The sequence below is a fragment of the Capsicum annuum genome, unplaced genomic scaffold, assembly GCF_002878395.1.
Source record: "Capsicum annuum cultivar UCD-10X-F1 unplaced genomic scaffold, UCD10Xv1.1 ctg4767, whole genome shotgun sequence".
In the NCBI taxonomy this organism is placed as follows: Eukaryota; Viridiplantae; Streptophyta; class Magnoliopsida; order Solanales; family Solanaceae; genus Capsicum; species Capsicum annuum.
Window position 1 is genome coordinate 26,443 of NW_025855331.1, and position 26,517 is coordinate 52,959.

General features: G+C 35.5%; 1 protein-coding gene across 1 annotated transcript; it reads left to right on the forward strand.

The window, feature by feature from the left end:
- Nucleotides 1–23,780, forward strand: LOC107858720. The gene is made up of 3 exons (XM_016703493.2): nucleotides 1–623; nucleotides 22,968–23,031; nucleotides 23,604–23,780. The coding sequence occupies exons 1-3, from the start codon at nucleotides 1–3 to the stop codon at nucleotides 23,778–23,780; spliced, it is 864 nt and encodes a 287-aa protein (XP_016558979.2).
- Nucleotides 23,781–26,517: the final 2,737 nt, after the last annotated feature.

Genomic DNA, 26,517 nt, shown 5'->3' on the forward strand with positions numbered 1-26,517 from the left:
ATGAATGAGAAATATGGTCTTGAAAAGTCGAAGCGTAAGAGCTCAGGTGTTACATATTCTTATCATTTGCATGTGGAAGTTTTTTATGTTGTTATTGATTTGCAACTTTCAGACCTTAACAACCATTTTAGTGAAGTGAATACTGATCTACTTCTTGGAATGGATAGTTTGAGTTCTGAGAATAATTTTACAAATTATGATAAAGAAAAGATCATGAATCTTGCTACATATTATCCAAATGAGTTCAGTGCCTCCAAGCTTGAAGATCTTAGTTTTGATCTTGACAATTATATTTACTATGTGAGAGAAGTAGATAATGCTTTCTCTAATTTGAAAGAACTTGGATATCTTTCAATAAAATTGGTTGAAACAAATATGTGCAAGACGTGGAAACTTGTTTATTTGCTTGTGAAATTAAGTTTGATATTACTCATAGCTACTGCAATAGAGGAAAGAGCTTTTTCCTCCATGATGTTTATCAAAAATGATTTACGAAATAGGATTGGTGATGATTTTTTGAATGATTGTTTAATTTGTTATATAGAGGATGAAGTGTTTAACGGTGTACCTAATGATGCGATCATTGATCGTTTTCAAAACATGACAACTCGCCAAATACAATTGTAATGATAATGCTTATATTTATAGTGTTTAAGTAATTTATCACCTTTTTAAATATATTAAATATCCTTATTTTTTAGTTACTTAGGCTAAGTTTATACATTATCTTGAGGTTGTTGTCTTAACTTGTAATTCAGAACCCCCAGACTTTAAATTCTAGCTCCGCCTCTGACTTTTCCTAGCTTAAATTATTTCTTAGAATGTTAAGGTATAGTTTCCAAAATGAATAATATTTATTTTTTGTGTATTTTTCTAGATTTAGACTTTCTATTATGTGGGAAATTGAATTAGCTTTCCAACGATATAAGATTTTCCTAAATCTGATAACCGGGTAAGAAGTTATGGCAATTTTAAGTTTTAGTAATAAAATACCGTGATTTGGGCCAGTAGATCATCTCGAAGAAGTGTAAAATCACAATTTTCAAATTCCAATGACCCTCCACGATAGCCCTAATTACGGAGAAGTTCAATTTTACATTTGTCAATTTTTAGAAAGCCTACGCGATGTTGGTGCGTCGCGCCGAAGGCCAAGTTGGCATTTCTATAGGGCACTGCGATGGTGGCACATTGCATTGAAGTTCCAGGTCCCAATTGTCAACATCAAGTGGGACAACGTGACAGTTCCGCATTGCGGAGACCCCTAATTTCCAATTGTCAATTTCTAGTGAGCCACTGCAATAGTAGCGCGTCGCGATGGCCCACAAAATTGAGATTTTTGGTTCTCTTTTCCAGTTCTATGTAGAAGTTTAAAAAGGGTATTTTGGTAAATTTCCAAGCCCCCAAACCATCCAAAACACAATGTTAATCATATTCAAAGAACTTTGTGCTCATTATTCCTCATTCTCTTCAAAAGAAAAACCCTAGAGCTGCAAAGATCCTTCTCTAAGAAATCAAAATCCTCTATTGATTCTTCAAGAAAGCTTGAGATTGAGGATTCCCAAAGCAAGATAATCAAGAATCCATCTCCAAAAACTCAATTAGGAATCAATAACTCAAGTTTCTTCATCTAATCATCTATCAAGGTATGTAGGGTTTATGAACAAGGATCTCCTTTCATCCTTGTTCCCAAAACCAAGCTTTTATTTAAAATTCATATGATTTTGAATGATTATTCATGAGATTTGAATTAGGGTTCATACCCATTATTGCTCTTTTCAAGATTATGAGATTTTCAATGTTTTAGAAGTGGAATTGCATGTCTATTTTCATACTTTCTGCCTATTACAGAAATTTATAAATTTTGAGATGAATTATCATTGTTTTCATTATTGAGAATGAATATTATGATGTTTTGATATGAGATTGATGCATGTGTTATTACCTAAGATTGGATATTATTTTTTCAAGAAAGATGATGCTTTAAGCATCCTATTATCAGAGATTTATGTATTTTCAGTAAAGCTTTGATCTTTCGATCATCAGATTAGCTATGGAATTTACTTTTTAGATTATTATAGATTACAGAATTCAAATCAGCTTTATTTATAGATTTTATCAAATAAATGCATAATTGGTTTTAGATAAACCCTTATGCCAGTTTTAAAGTGAATTTCCAGCATAATGAGTGTAGCAAATTAAAGGAAGTAGTATTTAGCACCGAGCGAGAAGTGTGATTTTAGTACATCCTACTTCTATAGAACTACGTATCCAACATAGGTACAGATTATCGGATTATTCCCACTTCTATATGGATGATAGCTATAGATGTGATCACTTAGCTCAGTTTATACTCCTTAGTAAGAGTATGACATTCTCCCCAACATGAGGTTTCTTCCTTAGAAGGATGAGACGTTGGACTCCATGTAGCTCGCATGGTTTATGTCGGTTAAGAGAACCTCCCTAATCATAAAGACTTTCATAAAAGGATTAATAGAAAAAGCTATTAGAAAACTAAGTATGAAGGCTCACAAGTTTCACTTAGATTATGCTTATAGAATGATATTAGCTTGAGATCTTAGCTTTCTGATTACAGATTTAGAAGTGAGCTCTTTTAACACTTACAGTATTATTTACAGACAGAATACAAGCACAACTTTTAGAACAAAATGATTATGACTCACTAGATTTTCAAGTATGATTGTTATTGATGATTTTAGATTTTAGTATTTCATATATTCCATCTTATGTGGGTCATTTTTATTTAGCATGCATTGTTTAACAAATTATGATAATGAGATAATATTTTACTTATGCATTTCACCCTCATATACTCAGTACATCCTCAAAGTACCGATCTACATTTATTTTCATGTGCTACATTATCTCATAATATAGGTTTATATGCTCAGTATTAGTAGCGTGAGTAGTCCGAGCATCTCTATCTACATCCTACAGGTGGTGAGTCCTTATAGTTCGGGGACTTATTCATTGAGATTCTGTAGTTTATCAGTTTACATGATTTAGTATTCTTTTCAGACAATTTGAGTTAGCTGGGGGTTTGTCCCAGTGACTCTCTAGTTGTTAGTAGTAGAGGCTTGTCAGACTACTACTTTTGATTTCAGCTTATTAGTATTGAGATTTCAGACATTATTTCAGATATTAGATTCAGACAGTTTTCCATATTTAGCATTACTTTATCTCTATATTTCCATTATTATGAGATTCAAATTCAGTAGTAGGTAGGAAGGGTTATATTAAGGCTACTTATAGTCTTGAGCACCATGTGACATTTTGGGACCAAGTTTCAGGGCATTATAAACTTGGTATCAGAGCCTAAGGTTTTTAAGAGTCCTTGGGAGTCAGACAAGCCACATTACATAGAGTCTTGATCATGGGTGTGAGGCACACCACATTTATGAGCAAGAGGCTGCGAAATATTTTTAGGAATTCATCTCTTTCTTTCATGATCTATCGTGCTTATAGTATCTCTATCTGCTTTTAACTCATGCTCTTATGTGATAGTTAAATATGCCTCCTCATCAAGCTAACACCCACAAAAATGATAACCAATCTCCCCAGCCTGCCTATCCTTTGAATGAGAGTTTATCCCATGCTAAGTTTAAGGCCGCCTTTCAGGTGTTGGCCCAAGCTGTGACTGCTAATGTTCAGGGCAACCATCAGAATCAGGCTGCAGTCCCACTTCAATAGAATGGAGATTTAGCATCAGCTACAATCAGAGACTTTATGAGAATAAATCCCCCAAAGTTATTTGGGTCAAAGGTAGGTGAGGACCCACAACTTTATCTATATGAGGTAAATAAGATCACCAAGATTCTGTATATTTCTGAGAAGGAGAGTGTAGAGTTAGCATCCTATAGGTTAAAGGATATAGCGTATGGTTGGGTAGTGATATAGAAGAATGGTAGAGGTGATAATATTGTTCCTATGAGTTGGCAGTCATTTCAGGATGCTTTTCTAGATAGGTTCTTCTTACGTGAGATGAGGGAATCTAAGATAGAGGAGTTTGTGAATTTGAGACAGGGCTTGATGACAGTGAAAGAGTACTTCCTTAAGTTCAATCAGTTGTCTAAGTATGCCCCTGATACGATGGTTGATCCTTGGGCTAGTATGAGTAAGTTTCTTACAAAAGTATTTAGATTGGTAGTCAAGGAGTGTAGGACTTCCATACTCATTGGAGACATAGATCTTGCGAGATTGATGATGCATGCTCAACAGATTAAGGCAGAGAAGTTGAAGAAAAGAGAGAGAAAATAATAAGTCTAGAATAGGATAGTTTAAGTATGGTCAAAATAGGGCTCAAAGAGGAAATTGTTCACAGTTTTAGAATCATTCATCTATGCCAGCACCATTTTCAGCTAGTGCTCCCACTCTCAGAGGTAGACAGAAGTAATAGGGTAAGTCTTCTATGTCCAAATCTCAAAATAGTATGAGTGGAAGGCCCAATTATCCAACCTATGTAAGTGTGGTAAAAATCATCCGGGTGAGTGTTTGGCTGGTTAGAAAGGTTGCTTTGGATGTAGTAAGTTTGGTCACAATATTAGGGATTATGTGCATGCTAAGTAGGGAAATAGATATGTTCATCCCTAGACTTTGGCTAATAGTGCACCAGCTCCTTTAGGTCACCCAACCCCTCTTTAGGGTGAATCATCTAGTACTGGTGGCTGCCAGCATCAGAATCGATTCTATGATTTACCATCTATCAGGAGTAGGAGGATTCACCAGATGTTGTTACTGGTATACTTTGTGTCTTTTATTTTGATGTCTATGTGTTGTTAGACCTTGGGTCGAGTTTCTCTTACGTGACCCCATTAGTTGTAGTAAATTTTGAGGTAAGTTCTAAAAAGATCCCTGAGCCTTTCTTAGTGTCTACCCCTATGGGTGAGTCAGTTGTTGCTAAATAGATCTATAGAAAGTGTCATGTCACTGTCCTTCATAAATTCATATTAGTAAACCTAATATAGTTAGATATGGTTGACTTTGATTTTATTATTGGTATGGATTGGATTCATTCTTGTTATGCCTCTATAGATTGTCACACCCGAGTGGTAAAGTTTCAGTATCCAGATGAGCCAGTTTTTGAGTGGTCAGGTAATTCAGTGTCTCCCAAAAGTCATTTCATATCTTACCTTAAATCTTAAAAGTTGATCTCCAAAGGGTGTATCTATCATCTTGTTCGAGTTAAAGACACTAAGTCTGAGACTCCAATAGTTTAGTCAGTCAATGTAGTTAATGAGTATCCAAATATCTTTCCCGAGGATTTGCCAGGGGTACCTGCCGATAGGGAAATAGAATTCAGTATTGACCTTCTTCCAGATACTCAGCCTATTTCTATACCTCCATATTGTATGGATCCCACCAAGCTTAAGGATTTGAAGGAGCAACTCAAATATCTTTTAGAAAAAGGTTTTATAAGGCCTAGTGTTTCTCTATGGGGCGCTCCCGTCCTATTCGTGCAAAAGAAATATGGCTCTTTGCATATGTGTATTGACTATCATCAGTTGAATAAAGTTATAGTCAAGAACAAATATCCTCTTCCTAGAATTGATGACTTATTTGACAACTCCAAGGTGCCAGTTATTTCTCAAAGATAGACCTGAAATTTGGCTATCATCAACTTAAAGTAAGGGAATGTGATATTCCAAAGACAGTTTTCAGAACCCATTATGGTCACTTTGAGTTTCTAGTCATGTCCTTCGGACTAACCAGTGCCCCCACAGCCTTCATGGACTTGATGAACAGAGCGTTCAAACAGTATCTGGACATGTTTGTCATAGTCTTTATCGATAATGTTCTTATCTACTCTCGTAGTGAGGATGATTATGCAGACTATCTTAGAATTATGTTACAAACCCTTAGAGATCACCAATTATTCTCCAAGTTCAGCAAGTGTGAATTTTGGCTAAGATCAGTAGCTTTCCTTGGTCATATTATTTCCAGTGAGGGTATTAGAGTTGATCCCCAAAAGACAAAAGTCGTAAAAGATTGGTCTAGACCTCTTTCCCTGTCAGACATTAGAAGTTTCTAGGGTATAGCTGGCTATTACAGATGTTTTTAGGGAGTTTCATCTATTGCATCCCTTATGTCTAGATTGAACCAAAAAAAAGTTAAGTTTCAGTGGTCAGATTCCTGTGAGAAGAGTTTTCAGGAGTTGAAGACTCGACTCATTTCCACCCCAGTATTAGAATTACCTAAAGGTATATATAGTTTTATGGTTTATTTTGATACCTCAAGAGTTGGTTTGGGTTGTGTTTTGATGCAGAGAGGTAAGGTCATAGCCTATGCCTCTAGACAGCTTAAGCCTCATGAGAAGAATTACCCAACCCACGATCTTGAGTTAGCTGTTGTTATGTTTGCTTTGAAAATATGGAGACATTATTTGCATGGGGTGCATGTTGATATGTTCACGGATCCCAAAAGATTGCAGTATGGGTTCACTCAAAGAGAGTTGAATCTCCGTCAGAGAAGACGTAAGCTGGAATATATGAAATACTGAAATCTGAAATCATGAATAACAATCATACTTGAAAATCTTGTGAGTCATAATCATTTAGTTCTAAAAGCTGTGCTTGTATTCTATCTTTAAATCATACTGTCTAAGTGTAAAAAGAGCTCACTTCTAAATTTGAAATCTGAAAGATGAAATCTATAGCTTATATCATTCTTTAAGCATAATCTGAGTAAAACTTGTAAGCCTTCACACTTAGTTTTCTAAAAGCTTTTCTATTAATCTTTTTTTGAAAGTCTTTACTATTAGGGAGGTTTTCTCAACCGACATAAACTATGTGAGCTACATGGAGTCCAACGTATCGTCCTCCTAAGGAAGAAACCTCATGTTAGGGAGAGGTGCCATACTCTTACCAAGGAGTATAACCTGAGCTAAGTGATCACATCTGTAACTATCATACATGTGAAGTGGGAATAATCTGATAATCTATACCTACATTGGCTACGTAGTTCTGTGGAAGTGGGTGCGCTAAACCCACATTTCCCGCTCGGTGTTAAATACTACTCCCTTTAATTTGCTATGCTCATTCTACTAGAAATTCACTTTAAAACTGGCATAAAGGTTTATCTAAAACCAATTATGCATTTATCTGATAAAATCTATAAATAAAGCTGATCTAAATTTTGTAATCTGTAATAATCAGAAAAGTGAATTTCATAGCTAATTTAATGATCAAAAGATCAAAGCTTTACTAAATCTGTAAATAATCTGATAATAGGATGATTAAAGCATCATCTTTCTTGAAATAATAATCTTCAATCTTGGGTAATAGCCCATGCATCAATCTCATGTCAAAACATCATAATATTCATGCTCAATAATGAAAACAATGACAATTCATCTCAAAATCTGTAAATTTCTGCAATAGGCATGAAAGTATGCAAATAGACACGCAATGCCACTTCTAAAACATTGAAAACCTCATAATCTGGAAAAGAGCAATAATGGGTATGAACCCTAATTCAAATCTCATGAATAAACATTCAAAATCATATGAATTTTAAATAAAATCTTGGTTTTTGGCACACAGATGAAAGGAGATCCTTGTTCATAAATCCCACATACCTTGATGGATTATTAGATGAAGAAACTTGAGTTATTGATTCCTAATTGAGTTCTTGGAGATGGATTATTGATTATATTGCTTTGGGGATCCTCTATCTTAAGTTTTCTTGAAGAATCAATGGAGGGTTTTGATTTCTTAGAGAAGAAGCTTTGGAGCTCTAAGGTTTTTCTTTTGAAGAGAATGAGGAATAATGAGCACAAAGTTCTTTGAATATGATTAATCTTGTGTTTTGGATGGAATGAGGGCTTAGGAATTTACCAAAATACCCTTCTTAAACTTCTAAATGAAACTAGAAAAGAGAACCAAAATTCCTAATTTAGTGGGCAAACACGAAGCGCCACAATCATGGTGGCTCACTCGAAATTGACGACTGGGAAATCGGGGGTCTCTGTGATGTGGAGCTATCATGTTGTCCCACTGGATTTTGACAATTTGGCCTTCAGCACGATGCGCCAACATCGCATAGGCTTTCTGTAAATTGACAAATGCAAAATTGGGCTTCTCCATGATGCGGAGCTATTACAGAGGGCCACTAGAATTTGACAATTGTAATTTTACACTTCTCCATGATGCACTACGAGCCTAAATCACGGTGTTTTACAATTGAAACTTAAAATCGCCATAACTTCTTACCCGGTTATTGGATTTAGGCGAATCTGATATCATTGGAAAGCTAATTCAATTTCCCACACAATGGAAAGTCTAAATCTATAAAAATCTACATGAAATGAATATTATTCATTTTGGAAGATATCCCTTAACATTCTAGGAACAAATTTAAGCTAGGAAAAGTGTGGGGTATTACAATATCTCTCCCTTCAGAACATTCGTCCTCAAATGTAGCTAGATAAACTGAAAAATATTGAGGAATCTGAGAATATAAGTTATCATGCAGAACTGAAATAAACTGTATGAATGAATCTCAACAAAATGAGTTGTTAAACGGACTTGCTTGTGCATGAATTCTTATGAAAATAGCTATATGGCTGAATCTGAAACTGGAAAAGAACTGAATTAAGGAAAACTATTACCTTCAGCCGAGTCTAAGTTCATGGAAAAGAGATATGGATACTTGGTATGCATGTATGCTTCTGTTTCCCAAGTAACACCCTCAACGGAGTGATTTTTCCATAGAACTTTGACTAAGGGAACTTCTTTGATCCTCAGTCTATGGATCTGATGATCATGAATCTTTACTGGGACTTCTTCGTAAGAAAGGCTATTCTAAATATCTGTGCCTTCTAGAGGAACTATAACAGCTGAATCATCTATACACTTCTTCAACAGGGACACATGGGACACTGGATGAACTGAGGATAAGTTTGCAGGTAGCTCAAGCTCATATGCTACCTTCCCAACATGACTCAAAATACAGAAGGGACCAATAAAAAGGGGACTAAGTTTCCCCTTCTTGCCAAATCTCTTTACCTCTTTCCTGGGTGAAACTTTCAAACACACAAGATCATCAACTCCAAATTCAAGGTCTCTTCTTATCATATTGGCATAGGATTTCTAACAACTCTGGGCTGCTTTTAATATCTCTCTAATCAACTGAACTTTCTCCATGGCCCTAAACACCATGTATGGCCCAATCAAAGCGGCCTCACCCACTTCGAACAAACCAACTGGCAGTCTACATATTCACCTATCTAGAGCCTCAAATGGAGCCATATGAATACTTGCATGATAACTGCTATTATAAGCGAACTCAATCAATAGAAAATACTTATCCCAACTACCTTTGAAATTAAGAACATATGCCCTCAACATATCCTTTAGAGTCTGAATAGTCCTCACTGCCTGACTATTTGTCTAGGATAAAAGGCCGAACTAAGATAAACTTGGGTACCAAGACCCTTCTAAAAGACTCTCCAAAACTGAGAGGTAAACTGAGTACCCCTATAGGAGATGATAGATAAAAGAACTCAGTGCAATCTAACAATCTCTTGGATATATAACTTAGCATAATCTTCAGCCGTATAAGACGTGGGACCTAGAAAGATATAACGCCTAAAAAATCTGTCCTGAGCCGTCACACGGTGCTTAGGACCACAAGTGATCCCAAGCTAACCTTTTTTACTGGCATAACTCATGAGCAACTAAAATAAAAATATGAAAGTCTGAAAGAATAACGCGGAAGATAAATCTTTTTTGAATATGCTCAATGCAAAGCTATACTAAAACAATACATCTCTGATTATACAATGCAAAACATAAATCAACTACCTCAACTCTACTGGCTGTCTATGAAGCCTCTACTAATACTGACTATAGGTAGCTGGGACATGACCCCCAGCTATCCCTAACCAATACAACTGAATAAAAGAGACAATACAAAATTATACTTGACTTGAGTCCTCGAATCAAAAGAACCCATCACCTGCTGATTGGAAGCTGCAAATTGGCTGAGTCTGAATGTGTATACTAAAACTTGTACCTACATTATGAGACAATGTATCACATAGACATATATATGGATTAGAACTTTGAAGATGTACTGAGTATATGGGGGTAAATGCATAAGTAAACAAAATCTCATCATCATAGTTTGAAAAATAATGCATGCTAAATGTAAATGACTGACATAAATTGGAATATCTGAAATACTGAAAATAATAATCATAAGAATCAAATTATGATTTATAAGTCTAGTGAGTCATAACATTTACTTCTAAAGGATGTACTTGTATTCTCTTTTTAAATTTATACTAAGTGTATAAAGGACTCACACTAAAATTTGAAATCTGAGAGCTAAAAATTTGTAGCTAATATCTTTCTGTAAAGCATAGTCTGAATAAATTGTGAGCCTTCACACATAGTTTTCTAAAGGCTTTTCTATTACACTTTTCTATTCTTAAATCTATAGTCTGTAAGATTTAAAACTTTAGGGAAAACACTTCATTTGAGGGGAAAATACTTTCAAAAGCTTTACTATTAGGACTTAGAGACTTTGGAACTTTAGAACTTTGGAACTTTAGGACTTAGGGACCGTGGGGACATGGACTTGGGAGTTTCTTCTAACCAACATAAACCTTGTGAGCTGACATGGAGTCCAACGTCTTGCCCATATTAGGGAAAGTTGTTCTACCCTTGCCATCAGAATAGAATCTTAACTTTAGTGATCACTATCTTAGCCCACTATGGGCAAATCAGAAACCTACGGTGGCACGTAGTTCTAAGGCATGAGACCTTGGAATCATACCCAACTTGGTGCTAAATACTAATCCAATACTTATTGCACAAAACTTTTTAGGAAATTCACCTTAAAATAGCACAAAGGTCTATAATGAAAACCAATTATGCTTTTCTTTGCTTTAAATCATAAACTGTAAGAATAATGTGGATTTCTATCTTAACTTAGGATCAAAACATCAAGTTTCTTTAAATGTTGGTAAGCAGTCCGCTAGAGGTAAAGCTTAAGATCATAGCCTTCTTGAAAAATCAAACTCGTTCTTGATATGGACTTAACAAGCAAAAATTTTAAGAACATGATCTTGAGGGTTTCAATACTTAATCTTTGGGCTTAAAATTCATGCGTTAAACTCATGACAAATTCACAACAAAACTCCATGCTCAACATGCTTCTTGAAAATACTTCAACAATATCAAAATAAAAAAAATCAAGAATCACAATATCATACCTAAACCCACTTGAAAACTCTGGAAAATCTCATTACTTGCATAAATATATGAAAATAGTCATGAAATTCAAGGCTTAAATCACTTATAAGTTAATAAACTCAAAACAAGATAATTTGGGCATAAACCCCAACTTGCAAATAACGAAAGATTTGTTCCTGTTCAAACCCCACATACCTTAATAGACTTGGTTGGATGTACAGAATTTGACCTTGAAACCCTAGGAGATGATCTTGAATGCTTTCTTGGGATTCTTGAATTGTGATTCTTAATTCTTAGTTTCTTTATTGAAGAGAATGACTTGAATTTTCATGTTTCTTGGATTGGAAACTTTGAAAACTTGACTATCTTGAAGAAAAATTGAATGGAGTTTCTTGGTGTTTTTGAGGGGCTAGGGCTTTCTTGGAGAAAAAAAGAGGAATGAGAATGTTTCCAATGCTTTTTGAGGGCTGAAATTTGATGATATAGATGAATTTGGGTAAGGGGAATTTACCAAAGTGACCCTGGGACCTTTTGGAATTGAATTAGCATGTAAAATAGCTTTGGATCCGTGTCAGTTTTTCGTGTGGAGGCGAAGTCGACGCGACGCATCAAGATCGCATTGGCTTACAGCCTCACACGGAAAATGTCATAACCTTTTACTCGGTTATCGGATGTTTGTGAAATTGGTATCGTTGGAAAGATAATTCAATTATCTACAATTTGGTGGTTTTTTAGATGAAAAATTCCACATATATAAAATTTATACATGTTTAAAGTATACCCCTATAGGATCAAACATCAAACTTTGGACAAATTAAAGGATCTTAGCTCCACTAGTCTCTAAATGACTTCTATTAACCTTATTCACCTCAAAAGCCCATCAAACATGAGGATAAAGATCATGAAACTTATATTCGCATGGTAGTCACTATGATTATAGCTTATACATGTAAGAACAATGGTTCATAGGCTAGCCCAGAAATGCAGGGTATTACATTATCTCCCCCTTGGGAACATTCATCCTCGAATGTGGCTAATTAAATTGAAAACACTGAGGAATCTGTGGATATAAGTTATCATGCACAATTGAAATAAACTGAATAGCTGAATCTTAAATATAATGAGCTACTGAGTTGATCTACGAGTGCATGAATTCTTATGAAAAATAGCTATATGGTTGAGATAGAAATGAGAGTGTCAACTTATGAGTAACCATTACTTTAGCTGGATTTGATTTCGCGAGAAAAGATGATAGGTTCATGACCTGAAAACTCAGGGTATTACAACACCCCCCTTGGATTGTTCATCCCCGAATGATACTGATTTGGTTAAAATACTAGAAAAAGACTGAGGTGATACGCAGGATACTTATGCATTGAATCATGACTTAATATCTGAAATCGATGCATAAACTGAGCTAAATTCATAATTTACATGGATGAAAACGTATTACGAAGGACATATGCATGAGACTGCAGATAGTAAGACTAGGTGGAAATTTGAGAAACTATAGGAGCTTATATGATTGCTTGCTAAATAGGATAACAGGCTATATGGACTGGATCATATTGACTGCCCATACTCAAATGGAGTATTTCTCCAACACTCTTCTACAAAATTCTAATAACATTAGGGAGCAAAGATTTTTGGGTATGATCCGAACAAGACATCTAACTAAAGAACCACAACATTGTTACAACTTTATAGCTTGTAACATAGACATATACATTATAAGCTAGGTTATAATTTCTAGGCCTTAGGCAATGCAACTTCTTACTCTCAATCTTAGCAACTCTTCTCGAATAATCCCTCAACTATACTATTCCCCTTAAATACCATACTCACTTGATTCAACTTTTAATTCTCACATGGGTATTGATAAACCTTATTTACTAAGGTCTAAACTAATCTAAGTCCTCTTACTATGGTCAAGCCTAACTCAAAATCATGGGGTACTACATAAAACACCATAACTGAACTGGACTATTGATGCGATATGTGATGCGTCATGTTGCTCCCTACCAACGCGATATACGATGCGCCTCGTCCATATCGCATTGCCTCACTATTTTTACCATCCAAATCAGTCTCAAACCTTACCCAAAAAATCTAAAACTTACTTGAGATGTGCTATTGACAACTCTGATCATGAATTCACTTAAGTATTTACATTCTAAGGTTGGGAAGGTTTGAAACTAACACGCACCACATTCATCCACTTATACACCAACATTACATTCAAGCCATATCGCGTTGCCTTACTATTTTTACCATCCAACTAGGTCTCAAACCTCACCCAAAAAATCTAAAACTTACACGAGATGTGCTATTGACAACTCCGATCATGAATTCACTTAAGTATTTACATTCTAAGATCGAGAAGGTTGAAAACTAACACACACCATATTCATCCACTTATACACCAATATGACATTCAATCCTATTGTTATAACCACATATGAATGTCTAAACAAATACCCATAATAGCATACTCCTCGTATTCTCTAAACCTTTATCACAACAACTCCTACGCACTACCCCAAGAACATACACATAAAAATTTCAACTAACCATAACATGTATCAAAGACTTGGCCTTAATATTATTTCACACTAGTGGCCTTAGCAAAATTAAGCATACAATGATCTTTCATCAACAAGAAACAGTTACTCATCAGCACTATTATTACATAAGTAGGAGTTACTGAAAGGTTAGAAGATGAGATCTTGAAGCATAGAAGGATACCATACGTAACTTGACACTTAATTGAGTCCTGAGGAATATAGAATCAATATCATGAGTTCATCAAAGAGATCTAAATTGAGGGCATACATGGCTATAAGCTGAATAACGCTAATCATTAAGAGTGTAGCATGAGTTATGGAAACTGAGCATACTATAAAGCATGAGTACATGAGTCATGAGCTACATGACCTAAATTTAGAGTTCATAAATTCTTGGAACATGATTCGTACTACGAAATGAACTGGATCTACTCATACTAGGGACTAGGAGAGTAAATGATGTTTCTATGATATGCATGAATAGAACTATGATCATGGAGCTGACACGTAAGGCATGAGTAGACATCGTGATGGCTGGGGTACTAATACTGAAATAAGAATGAGCCGAGCATCCTCCTCCTACATAGGCAACACTACTAGAATCTGAGAATCTAACTTGGTTACTTATCCTATCATCTCCCCCTTAGCTTTAAAAAATCATTCTAAGTCTGTAGAACCCCTTTACTGAACTCCAACTAAGATACAACCACTTTACTCTAGAGTTCGGGGGTATAACAATACATATAACTAATAGAACTTAACCCAAAAGACTACACCTGAAAGTGTAAAACCCACTGCCAATACTTTCTTATGAAATACAATTCTATCTTTCTATAGACCCAAAAGTCATCATATAAAAACTTAAACACTTACTAACTTACAATCTTGATGGGTATCACCATTCCTGAGTTCACACCATCTAGAGCTTCAACTCTTATTTCTATTTGCTCAATCTTCAAGGATTCAAACTTAGATTCTAACACTTAACACAGATATCATCAACCTTTAATAAACCATACTAATCTTGTCATAGCTTACTAATATCACATCTTTAAACTTATATTTCTAAACCATGAGAATCAAGATCATACCAAAAGGGCTCAACTCGTCTACCCATAACTCCTTAACTTAGCTATTAAGAACATCATATGCCACATAGCCTCATTCAAACTTATCAATTCAAGGGTACTACTAACCACCTATCACTTAATAAATTTTGAAAATAATAAAGCCCCTTATCACCTTGGGAACATCTCTACATCATACCTACAACATCATAGTTAATTGCAAACAAATAAACTTAAGCTTTTGCATACACTCTTCAAACCTACTAGATCACTTCGATATAATTAGCCATACTAACCAAGAAATCATTACATCCACCTTGATGACCATCTACTATTCAAACTTAGTGTCTAGTGCTAGGCATGATTAACAACCCAAACTCACATACTAATCTTACTTGGAATCTATAGAATAAAATATCAAGAAACACTAATCCACTAGAGCTTCATAACAACAATAATCGATCATAATTATATAGCCTATCTTATCATAATCCATTAACACATCCTCCTTCTACATATCATTACTATTTACCCTTCTTTACATCTAGATTAATATCGTAGCTCCTTAAGTTTCAACTAAAACTCCTTAATGCAACCTTAAGGGAAGCCTAAATTAACAACACTAAGCCACCAAGTACTTTATTAATATCATATACCTTTCAACCACAATAAATACCATTTATAACTCCTTCCGTACTTCAAGCAAACAACAATTCACCATAACTAATAACTCCTTATCTATCTTTCACTAATCGAACACACCAAGACATATCACCATAACATAAAATCTATAGCATGCATAAGTTTATCTCTATACTTTCTATCAATTGTCGTTCCCATCTTTCTTGTCACTGCACTTCTATACCTATACTTCTAACTATAAGAAGGTTCTACTACTTATGAATCATAACTCTAAGGGTCATAATATCCCTCAAATAAACACTTTATCTAACAATCTAGGTTTATACTATCTCCTCTCATGAGCATTATTTGCACTAACAAGGGTAACAGGCAATTCGAATACTTATCAATTCTTTCTCAACTGAACAACTCATAAGGATGAGGGCATAACTTTCAACTTGAGGGACTTAACACACTAGGGAGCTCCTCTCAAGCCCCTTTTGTAACTTCTAAAATTTTTGCTAGCAAATCTGAGAGCATTATCTGGAGAGGAATTGGAACTTGCTAATTATGTTATCTCAAGAATAATACATAGATGAGGAATTTTGGGGTAACACACAGATAGACAAAACATTTTGAGAGAACAACTTTAATGCACAATCTAGAGTAGCAAAGAAAGGAAACTTTTCTAAACTGCCTCATAGCCACTCAAAGAAAAGTAAAGATGTCTCCGTACCGTTCTGCAAGACTCTGCTAGACATGGCTTCACAAACACCCTAGGACACTTGAACCTTGTGCTCTAATACCAAGTTTGTAACTCCCCAAAAATCTATCCCAAGATGTCACACGGTGCTTAGGACCACAACTGATCCCAAGCTAACCCTTTCTACTGGCATAAATTATGAGCAACTAAAATAAAAATATGAAAGTCTGAAAGAATAATGCGGAAGATAAATATATTTTGAATATGCTCAGTACAAAGCTATACTAAAATGTACATCTTTGATTATCTAATACAAAACTTGAATCAACTGCCTCAACTCTATTGACTGCCTATGAAGCCTCTACTAATACTGACTGTAGGTAGCCGGGATATGACCCCCAGCTATCCCTAATCAATACGACTGAATGAAAGAGATAATACAAAATTATACTTGCTTTGAGTCCTCGAATCAAAAGAACCCATCACCTGCTGATTGGAAGCTGCAAACTATCTGAGTCTGAATGTGCATACTAAAACTTGTACCTATATTATGATATAAGGTAGCACATAGACATATATATGGATTAGTACTTTGAGGATGTACTGAGTATATGTGGGTGAATGCATAAGTAAACATAATCTAATCATCATAGTTTGAAAAATAATACATGCTAAATGTAAATGACTCATATAAGCTGGAATATCTGAAAAACTAAAAATAATAATCATAAGAAAAAAATTATGCTTTATAAGTCTAGTGAGTCATAACATTTAGTTCTATAGGATGTACTTGTATTCTCTCGGTAAATTTATAATGTCTAAGTGTATAAATGACTCAAGCTAAAATATAAAATTTGAGAGCTGGAAATTTGTAACTAATATCTTTCTGTAAAGCATAGTCCGAATAAATTGTGAGCCTTTACACTTAGTTTTCTAAAGGCTTTTCTATTACTCTTTTCTGTTCTAAAATCTGTAGTCTGTAAGATTTAAAACATTAGGTAAAACACTTCATCTAAAGGGAAAATACTTTCAAAAGCTTTACTATTAGGACTTAGAGACTTTAGAACTTTGGAACGGGAGAACTTTGGAACTTTAGGACTTAGGGACATTGGGGACATGGACTTGGGAGTTTCTTCTAACCGACATAAGTCGTGTGAGCTAACATGGATTCCAACGTCTTTCCCACATTGGGGGAGAGCTATTCTACCCTTGCCATCGGAATAGAACCTTAACTTTAGTGATCACTATCTTAGCCCACTATGGGCAAATCAGAAACCTATGGTGGCACGTAGTCCTGGGGCATGAAACCTTGAAATCATACTCAACTCGGTGCTAAATACTACTCCCATACTTATTTCTTAGAACTTTTAGGAAATCCACCTTAAAATATTGCAAGGATTTATAATGAAAATTAATTATGCTTCTCTTTTCTTTAAATCATAAACTGTAAGAATAATGTGTATTCCTATCTTAGCTTAGGATCAAAACATCAACTTTCTTTAAATCTTGATAAGCAATCTGCTATAGGGAAAGCTTAAGATCATAGCCTTTTTGAAAACTCAAACTCGTTCTTGATATGGACTTAACAATCAAAACTTTTAAGAACATGATCTTGAGGGTTTCAATACTTAATCTTTGGGCTTAAAATTCAAGCTTTAAACTCATGACAAATTCACGACAAAACTTCATGCTCAACATGCTTCTTGAAAATACTTCAATAATATCAAAATAAAAAAAATCAAGAATCAAAATATCATACCTAAACTCAGTTGAAAACTCTGTAAAATCACATTACTTGCATAAATATATGAAAATAGTCATGAAATTCAAGGCTTAAATCACTTATAACTTTATAAACTCAAAACAAGATAATTTGGGGATAAACCCCAACTTGCAAATCATGTAATCTTTAATAAAATTTAATTTTTTGGGCACAAGAACAAAAGATCTGTTCTTGTTCAAACCCCACATACCTTAATAGAGTTGGTTAGATATAGAGAATTTGACATTGAAACCCTAGGAGATGATCTTGAATGCTTTCTTGGGATTCTTGAATTGTGATTCTTAATTCTTAGTTTATTTCTTGAAGAGGATGACTTGAATTTTCATGTTTCTTGGACTTGAAACTTTGAACACTTGACTATATTGAATAAAATTTGAATGGAGTTTCTTGGTGTTCTTGAGGGGCTGGACTTTCTTGTTGAAAAAAAGAGTAATGAGAATGTATCCAATGCTTTTGGGGGGTTGAAATTTGACGTTCTGGATGGATTTGGGTGAGGAGAATTTACCAAAGTGACCCTAGAACCTCTTGGAATTGAATTAGCATGTAAAAAAAATTTTGATCTGTGTTAGTTTTTTGTGTCGAGGCAAAGTCGATGCGACGTGTCAAGATCGCGTCTGCTTACTACCTCACACGGAAAATGCCATAACTATTTACTCGTTTATCAAATTTTTGTGAAATTGGTATCATTGAAAAGCTAATTGAATTATCTACAATTTGGTGCATATTTAGATGAAAAATTCCACATATATAAAAAGTTATACATATTTGAAGTAAACTCTTGTAGGATCAAACATCAAACTTTGGATGAATCAAAGGATCCTAGCTCCACTAGGCTTTAAATGACTTCTATGAACCTTACTCACCTCAAAAGCCCATAAAAAATAAGGATAAAGATCATGAAACTTATATTCACATGGGAGTCACTAGGATTATAGCTTATACATGTAAAAATGATGGTTCTTAGACTAGCCCGAAAATGCGAGATATGACACAAGAAATTTGCTTAGTCAATCTATCTACAATAGCCCAAATTGAATCATGATAACGACGAAAATAGGGTAAACCTGTTAAAATCCATATTCACCTCTTCCCACTTCTAAGTAGGGATGCCAAACTCTTGTAACACACCACCAGGTCTTTAGTGCTCTACCTTAACCTGTTGACAAGTTGCATACTTGGCCACAAACTTGGCTATATCTCTCTTCATAACACTCCACCAATAGATTTCCTGCAATTTTTTATACATCTTGGTAGTACCGGGATGAATAGAATAACGCACACCATGTGATTTCACCATAATTTTCTCTCTCAAATCATCAACACAAAACATACACAATTTACTTGTTATCTCAACACACCATCTCCCTCTTGCGATAAAACCTATACCTTTTAGTCTTTAACTGACTCTTTTAGTTTGGCCAAACTAGGATCTTTATCTTTCTTCTCCTGCACTTCTGAAACTAGGGAAGATTCAGAACGACCCTGAACCCAAACATTCGTTCAGCTAAGTAAGAAAACCTAACACCTAATCTATCCAATTGATGCACTTTCCAAACTAAATATTTCTTATCATTCTCCACATAGGAAATACTACCCATACAAAGTTGACTGAGGGCGTCTTCCACCACATTGTCCTGGACCGGATGATATATCACACACATATTAATTGATAGAATCCAAAATGAATAATATTTATTTTATGTGGATTTTTCTAGATTTAGACTTTTCATTGAGCGAAAATTGAATTATCTTTCTAACTATATAAGATTCGCCTAAATCCAATAACCGGGTAAGAAGTTATGACAATTTTAAGTTTTAGTCGTAAAATACTGTGATTTAGGCCGATAGCGCATCGCAGAGAAGTGTAAAATCACAATTATCAAATTTCAGTGGCCCTCTGTGATAGACCTGTATCACAGAGAAGCCCAATTTTACATTTTTCAATTTCCAAAAAGCCTACGCGATGTTAGCGCATCATGTCGAAGGCCAAATTGGCATTTCTATAGGAAACTGCGATGGTGGCGTATTGCATTGAAGTTCCAGGTCCCAATTGTCAAAATCCAGTAGGACAATGTGATAGATCCACATTGCAGAGACCCTCGATTTCTCAGTCGTTAATTTTCAGTGAGCCATCGTGATAGTGGCGCATCGCAGTGGCCCACTAAATTGGGATTTTTGGTTCTTTTTCTCAGTTCCATTTAGGAGTTTTAAAAAGGTATTTTGGTAAATTCCCAAGGTCCCAATCCATCCAAAACACAATATTAATCATATTCAAAGCACCTTGTTCTCATTATTCCTCATTCTCTTCAAAAGAAAAACCCTTGAAGCTTCTTCTCCAAGAAATCAAAATCCTCCATTGATTTTTAAAGAAAGCTTGAGATTGAGGATTCCCAAAGAAAGATAATCAAGAATCCATCTCCAAGAACTCAATTAGGAATCAATAACTCAAGTTTCTTCATCTAATCATCCGTCAAGGTATGTGGGGTTTATGAACAAGGATCTCCTTTCATCCTTGTGCCCAAAGCTAAGCTTTTATTTAAAATTCTTATGATTTTAAATCATTATTCATGGATTTGAATTAGGGTTCATACCCATTATTGCTCTTTTCAAGATTATGAGATTTCTAATGTTTTAGAAGTGGAATTGCATGTCTATTTTCATACTTTCATGCCTATTGCAGAAATTTACAGATTTTGAGATGAATTATCATTGTTTCCATTATTGAGCATGAATATTATGATGCTTTGACAAGATATTGATGCATGGTTTATTACCCAAGATTGAATATTTTTATTTTAAGAAAAATGATGCTTTAAGCATCCTATTAACAGATTATTTACAGCTTTTTAGTAAAGCTTTGATCTTTTGATCATCAGATTAGCTATGGAATTCACTTTCCAAATTATTATAGATTACAGAATTCAGATCATCTTTATTTACAGATTTTATCAGATAAATGCATAATTGGTTTTAGATAAACCCTTATGCCTATTTTAAAGTAGATTTTAACAAAATGAGCGTAGCAACTTAAAGGGAGTAGTATTTAGTACCAAAAGACCTCATAAAGTTCCCTCGTATTCTAAGCCTTTAGAGTATGTCAAGTAAAGCCTTTTTTCGTCTATAAAAGATTTAGGAATGACTTCCAAAGTGATTGGTGTTTTAACTATGTTGAATTTTCTTAAATTTGACTTTTTTATCGTGTGAAAAATTGAATTAGCTTTCCAATGATATAAATTTTGTCCAAATATGGTATCGGGGTGAGAAGTTGTCATCGTTATACTAAAAGTTGTTGTAACCTCCCAAATGCAATGGGCAGGTTGACGGACCGTCGAGCTTGCGATGGACCATCACCCAAACCATCACAACCAAGGCAGCAACTTCCTCTTCTAGCCTAAGTCCAATGGCCAGGACGACAGACCATCAAGCTAGCGACGGACCGTCATTAAGATCGTCGCAACGAGGTAGTGTGGCCTTTTTTTGACCAATGCATGATGGACGATCCGATGGGCCGTCAGACTAGCGACAAACTGTCACTCCGACCGTTGCAGATCCCGTTTAGTATTCTTAAGCTATTTTTTAAAAAAAAAAGTACTTTTGGTTTTTTGCCACCCTTGTAACACTTAGATATATTTAGAATGAAGCAAATAAATTCACATCCATCAAAAATATCAAGGCCTAGGGTTTTCTTTCTCAAGAGCAAACTTAATTCCTTCTCCAAGAACTTTAAGAACTCACCATTGATTTTACAAATTTAGTTAAGATTCAAGGTTCCCATGTCAAAGGCTTCAAAAACCCTCTCTCAAAAGTTCCAAAAAGAGTCTCAAGCAAGCTTGTTCATCCAATTTTACAATCTAAGGTATGTGGGGTTTGAACAAGGACACTCCTTTCGTCCTTGTGCCCAAAAGTTATTTTAATTACAAGAATATATGATTTTCTATATTTTCTTATGAAATTGAAGTATGGGTTTATACCTTAGGTTGTTACTCCTTGAGATTTTAATAGTTCCAATGTTCTAGAAATTTAATTACATGAGTATGTTGAGATTTTAAGGCAAAATGTTGAAAATTCTAGATTTTCTATATGATTTATGAATCTTTATGACATCTAGTATGCACTTTGATGAGTCTTAATTTGAGATTTGATTATGGGTCACTAAGCCCTACTTGAGATTTGCAATTTTATAAAGTTTTGTGCTATAAGAACCCATGAATTGAGTACTTTGATATTATTGAGAAAGATTTGGCCTTTCGGTTATAATAAAGTAGAAATCCACATTGAGTATGATTTAAAGCAAATAGAAATATGTCTTGGTCTTTATTATAGTTCCTTGAGTTATTTTGAGGTGAATTTCCTAAGAGTTCTGAGCTGAGTATGGGAGTAGTATTTAGCACTGAGTTGGGTATGATTCCAAGGTCTCATACCCCATAACTACGTGTCACCGTAGGTTCGAGATTTATAGGCCCAAGGCCAAGATAGTGATCACTAAAGATGAGGTTCTACTTTGATGGCAAGGATAGAACATCTCTCCCTAATGTTGGCAAGATGTTGGACTCCATGTAGCTCACATAGTTTATGTCAGTTAGAAGAAACTCTTGAGTTCCAAGTGTCCCTAGTCTAAAAGAGTTCCAGAGTTCCCAAGTGTTAAAAGTTTCCTAAAATTTCTAAGTCCTTAAAATTTAAAGAAGTTTTACTCTCCATAAGATAAAAGCATGAGTTTGAAAGTATTGTTTAAAGCTTCCTTCAGCCTTCAAGTACCGATAATAAGAGGAGAGTATAGATTTTAAAGCTAAGTATAATGACTCAGGAAATTTGTGTTACATGTTTCACTATTTATGATTTATGAACTTTATATTTTAGACTTATTCAATCCATGTGAGTCATTCCTATTTGCATGCATGATTTTATTAAAGTGTATTGATATTTTTTATGTAATTGCATACACCCCCATATACTCAGTACATTCTCAAAGTGTTGATCCACATCTACGTCTATGTGCTTCATTGTCTCATAATGTAGGTTTAGGTGCTCAGTCTCAGCAGTGATCGTGATTTCCGTTTGCCTTGTCTATATTCCACAATTGGTGAGTCCTTATGGTTTGAAGACCTAAAATTGTATTTTATCTGCTTTCATAGTGTTTTTAGTCTTACATTCAAATCATTGCAAGTCAGTTGGGGGTCTATACCAATGGTTCTCTAGTTTGAGTAGTAGAGGCTTTGTCAGACTAGACTGTCAGTTGAAGTTGTGTTCCAAACTATTAGTATTTTTGCTATTTAGACATTATTTCCAATTAATTTGGATTATAGTTGATACAATAAAGCATCATTGTTTAGCTTATTTATCCTAAAGTAAGTATTAGAATTAGTAATAGGCTCAAAGGGTTAACTTAGGGCTACTTGTAGCCTTAAGCACCATGTGACATCTGGGGATAGGATTTTGGGGCGTTACAAACTTGGTATCAGAGCCTAAGGTTTAAGGAGTCCTAGGGAGTTTGATAACCCGTGTTACGTAGTGTCTTGATCATTGGTGTGTAGTGTTCCACATCTATGAGCAAGAGGCTACAAGATATTTTAGAAAAAAGTCATCTCTTCTATTTAGAATCTATAGTGCTTACAGTTGTCTCTCTTGGCTATTATTCATGCTCTGTTATTTCAGAAAATACCTCCCCAAAGAGTGAATGCCGGCAGAAATAACAATGAGCAACCTCATTCTGTTGATCTCTTGAATGAGACTATGTCTCATGCTGAGTTTTGGGAGACCTTTCAGGCGTTAGCCCAAGAAATCACCGCAAATGTCCAGGCTAATAACCAGGCCACAGTTTTGCATCAGTAGGGAGGTGACTTAGCTACTGCTAGGATCCATAATTTCATGCGGATGAATCCACCAGAGTGCTATGGGTCTAAGGCTGGTGAGGACCCAAAGTTATATCTTGAGAAGGTGAGGAAGATCACGTAATTAATGCATATTTCTAAGGAAAAGAGTGTAGAGCTGGCATCTTATCATCTGAAAACATTGCTTATGATTGGTTTGTTACATAGAGAAAGAATAGAGGGGAAGATGTTGCCTCTATTACTTGGCAGGTGTTCCAGGATACGTTCTTGGACAAGTTTTTCCTATTAGAGATGAGGGAAGCGAAGATAGAGGAGTTTATAAACTTGAGATAGGACTCCATAACTGTTAAGAAGTATTGCTTGAAGTTTAACCAGTTAGCCAAGTATGCTCCTGATTTGATTGCTGATACCCGAACTAGTATGAGAAAGTTTGTGATAGGTATGTCTGGTTTGGTGCTAAAAGAGTGTAGGACTGCTATGCTCAATAGGGATATGGATTTTTCCCAACTGATGATGCATGCACAGTAGATAGAGGTAGACAAAATAAGGGAGAGAGATAGAGTAAGGGGAAATAAGAGGGCTAGATCCGAGCAACATGAGTATGGTCAAACTAAGTTCCATGGAGAGAACCGCCCACAGTTTTAGAGTCGTTTGTCTAAGCCAGCACCTTTATTAGCTAGTGCTCCCGCTCCCTAAAATAGGCAGGAGCAAGGGAATAGGCCCTCTATGTCTAGGTCCTATAATAGTATGAGTAATAAGCTTAATTATCCTACTTGTGCTAAGTGTGGTAGGACCATCCCATCAAGTGTTTGGCCGAACGGAGGTGTTGTTTTGGTTATATCAAGATGGGCCACAGATATAGAGAGTGCCTATATACTAGGCAAGGGAACAGGGATATCTGATCTCAGATGCAGGCTACTAGTGCCCCAGCTCCTTTTGCCCGTCTAGCCCCTGCTCAGGGCACTTCATCTAGTACTGCTAGCGATCAGTGCCAAAACAGATTTTATGTCTTACCATCCCACCAGAAGCAGGAGGATTCTCCTGATGTTGTTACTAGTATGCTTCATGTATTTCACTTTGATGTTTATGTGTTGTTGGACCTGGGATCAAGTTTTTCTTATGTGACCCCACTTGTAGTAGTGAATTTTGAAATGAGTCCCGAGAAGATTCCTGAGCCTTTCCTACTTTCTAATCCAGTAGGTAAGTCAGTTGTTGCTAAATAAGTGTATAAAAAGTGTCCCATCACGGTTCTTCATAGAGTCATACTTGCTGATTTGATAGAGTTGGACATGGTGGATTTTAACCTTATTCTGGGTATAAATTGACTGACCTTATTCTGGGTATGAATTGGCTTCATTCTTATTATGCATCTATAGATTGTCGTATCCATGTGGTCAAGTTTCAATTTCTTGATGAACCAGCTTTTGAGTGGTCTAGAAGTTCAGTATCTCCCAAGAGTCATTTTATCTCCTATCTCAAAGATAAAAAGCTAATATCCAAAGGTTACATCTATCACCTAGTTAGAGTTAAAGACCCTAAGTCCGAGACTCTAACTATTGAGTCAGCCAATATTGTTAATGAGTTTCTTGATGTTTTTTTGGAAGATCTCCTAAGGGTACCTCCCGATAGAGAGATAGAATTCAGGATTGACCTTCTTCCTGATACACAGCCTACTTTTATTCCTCCCTACCGTGTGGCACCTGCAAAGCCTAAGGAGTTGAAAGAACAACTCAAAGATCTTTTAGATAAATGTTTCATAAGGCCCAATATTTCTCATTGGGGCACACCTTTCCTATTCGTGCGATAGAAAGATGGTTCTTTGTGTATGTACATTGACTATTGTTAGCTTAATAAGGTCACAGTTAAGAATAAGTACCCTCTTCAAAGAATTGATAACTTGTTTGATCAGTTGCAAGGTGCAAGTTATTTCTCCAAGATAGACCTTAGATTCGGCTATCATCAACTTAAAGTAAGGGAGTGTGATATCCCAAAGATAGCCTTCCAAACCCGTTATGGTAACTTTGAGTTTCTAGTCATGTCTTTTGGGCTAACCAATGCTCCAGCAGCTTTCATGGACCTCATGAATCGAGTGTTCAAGAAGTATCTTAATATATTTGTCATAGTGTTCATAGATGATCTCCTTGTTTACTCTCGTACTAAGAATGACCATGCGGATTATCTTAGAATTGTCCTACAGACTCTTAGAGATCATCAGTTGTTTGTCAAATTCAACAAGTGTGAATTTTGGCTAAGGTCAGTAGCTTTTTTGGGTCATGTTATTTCAGCCGAAGGCATTAGGGTTGATCCCCAAAAGACAGAAGCTGTAAGAAACTAGCCCAGACCTATTTCTCCATCTGACATTAGAATTTTCTTGGGTCTAGCTGGATATTACCGCTCTTTTGTTGAAGGTTTCTCTTCTATTACGTCCCCTATGACCCGGTTAACCTAAAAGAAAGTTAAGTTCCTCTGGTCAGATTCCTGTGAGATATGTTTTCAGGAGTTAAAGACTCGACTCACTTCAGCCCCTGTGTTGACTTTGCCAGATGGTATGGATGGTTTTGTGGTGTATTGTGATGCCCCTAGAGTTGGTTTGGGTTGTGCATTGACGCAGAAAGGTAAGGTTATAGCATATGACTCTAGACAATTGAAGTTGCATGGAAAGAATTACCCAACCCATGATCTTGAATTAGCTGTTGTGGTTTTTACTTTGAAAATCTGGAGACACTATCTGTATGGTG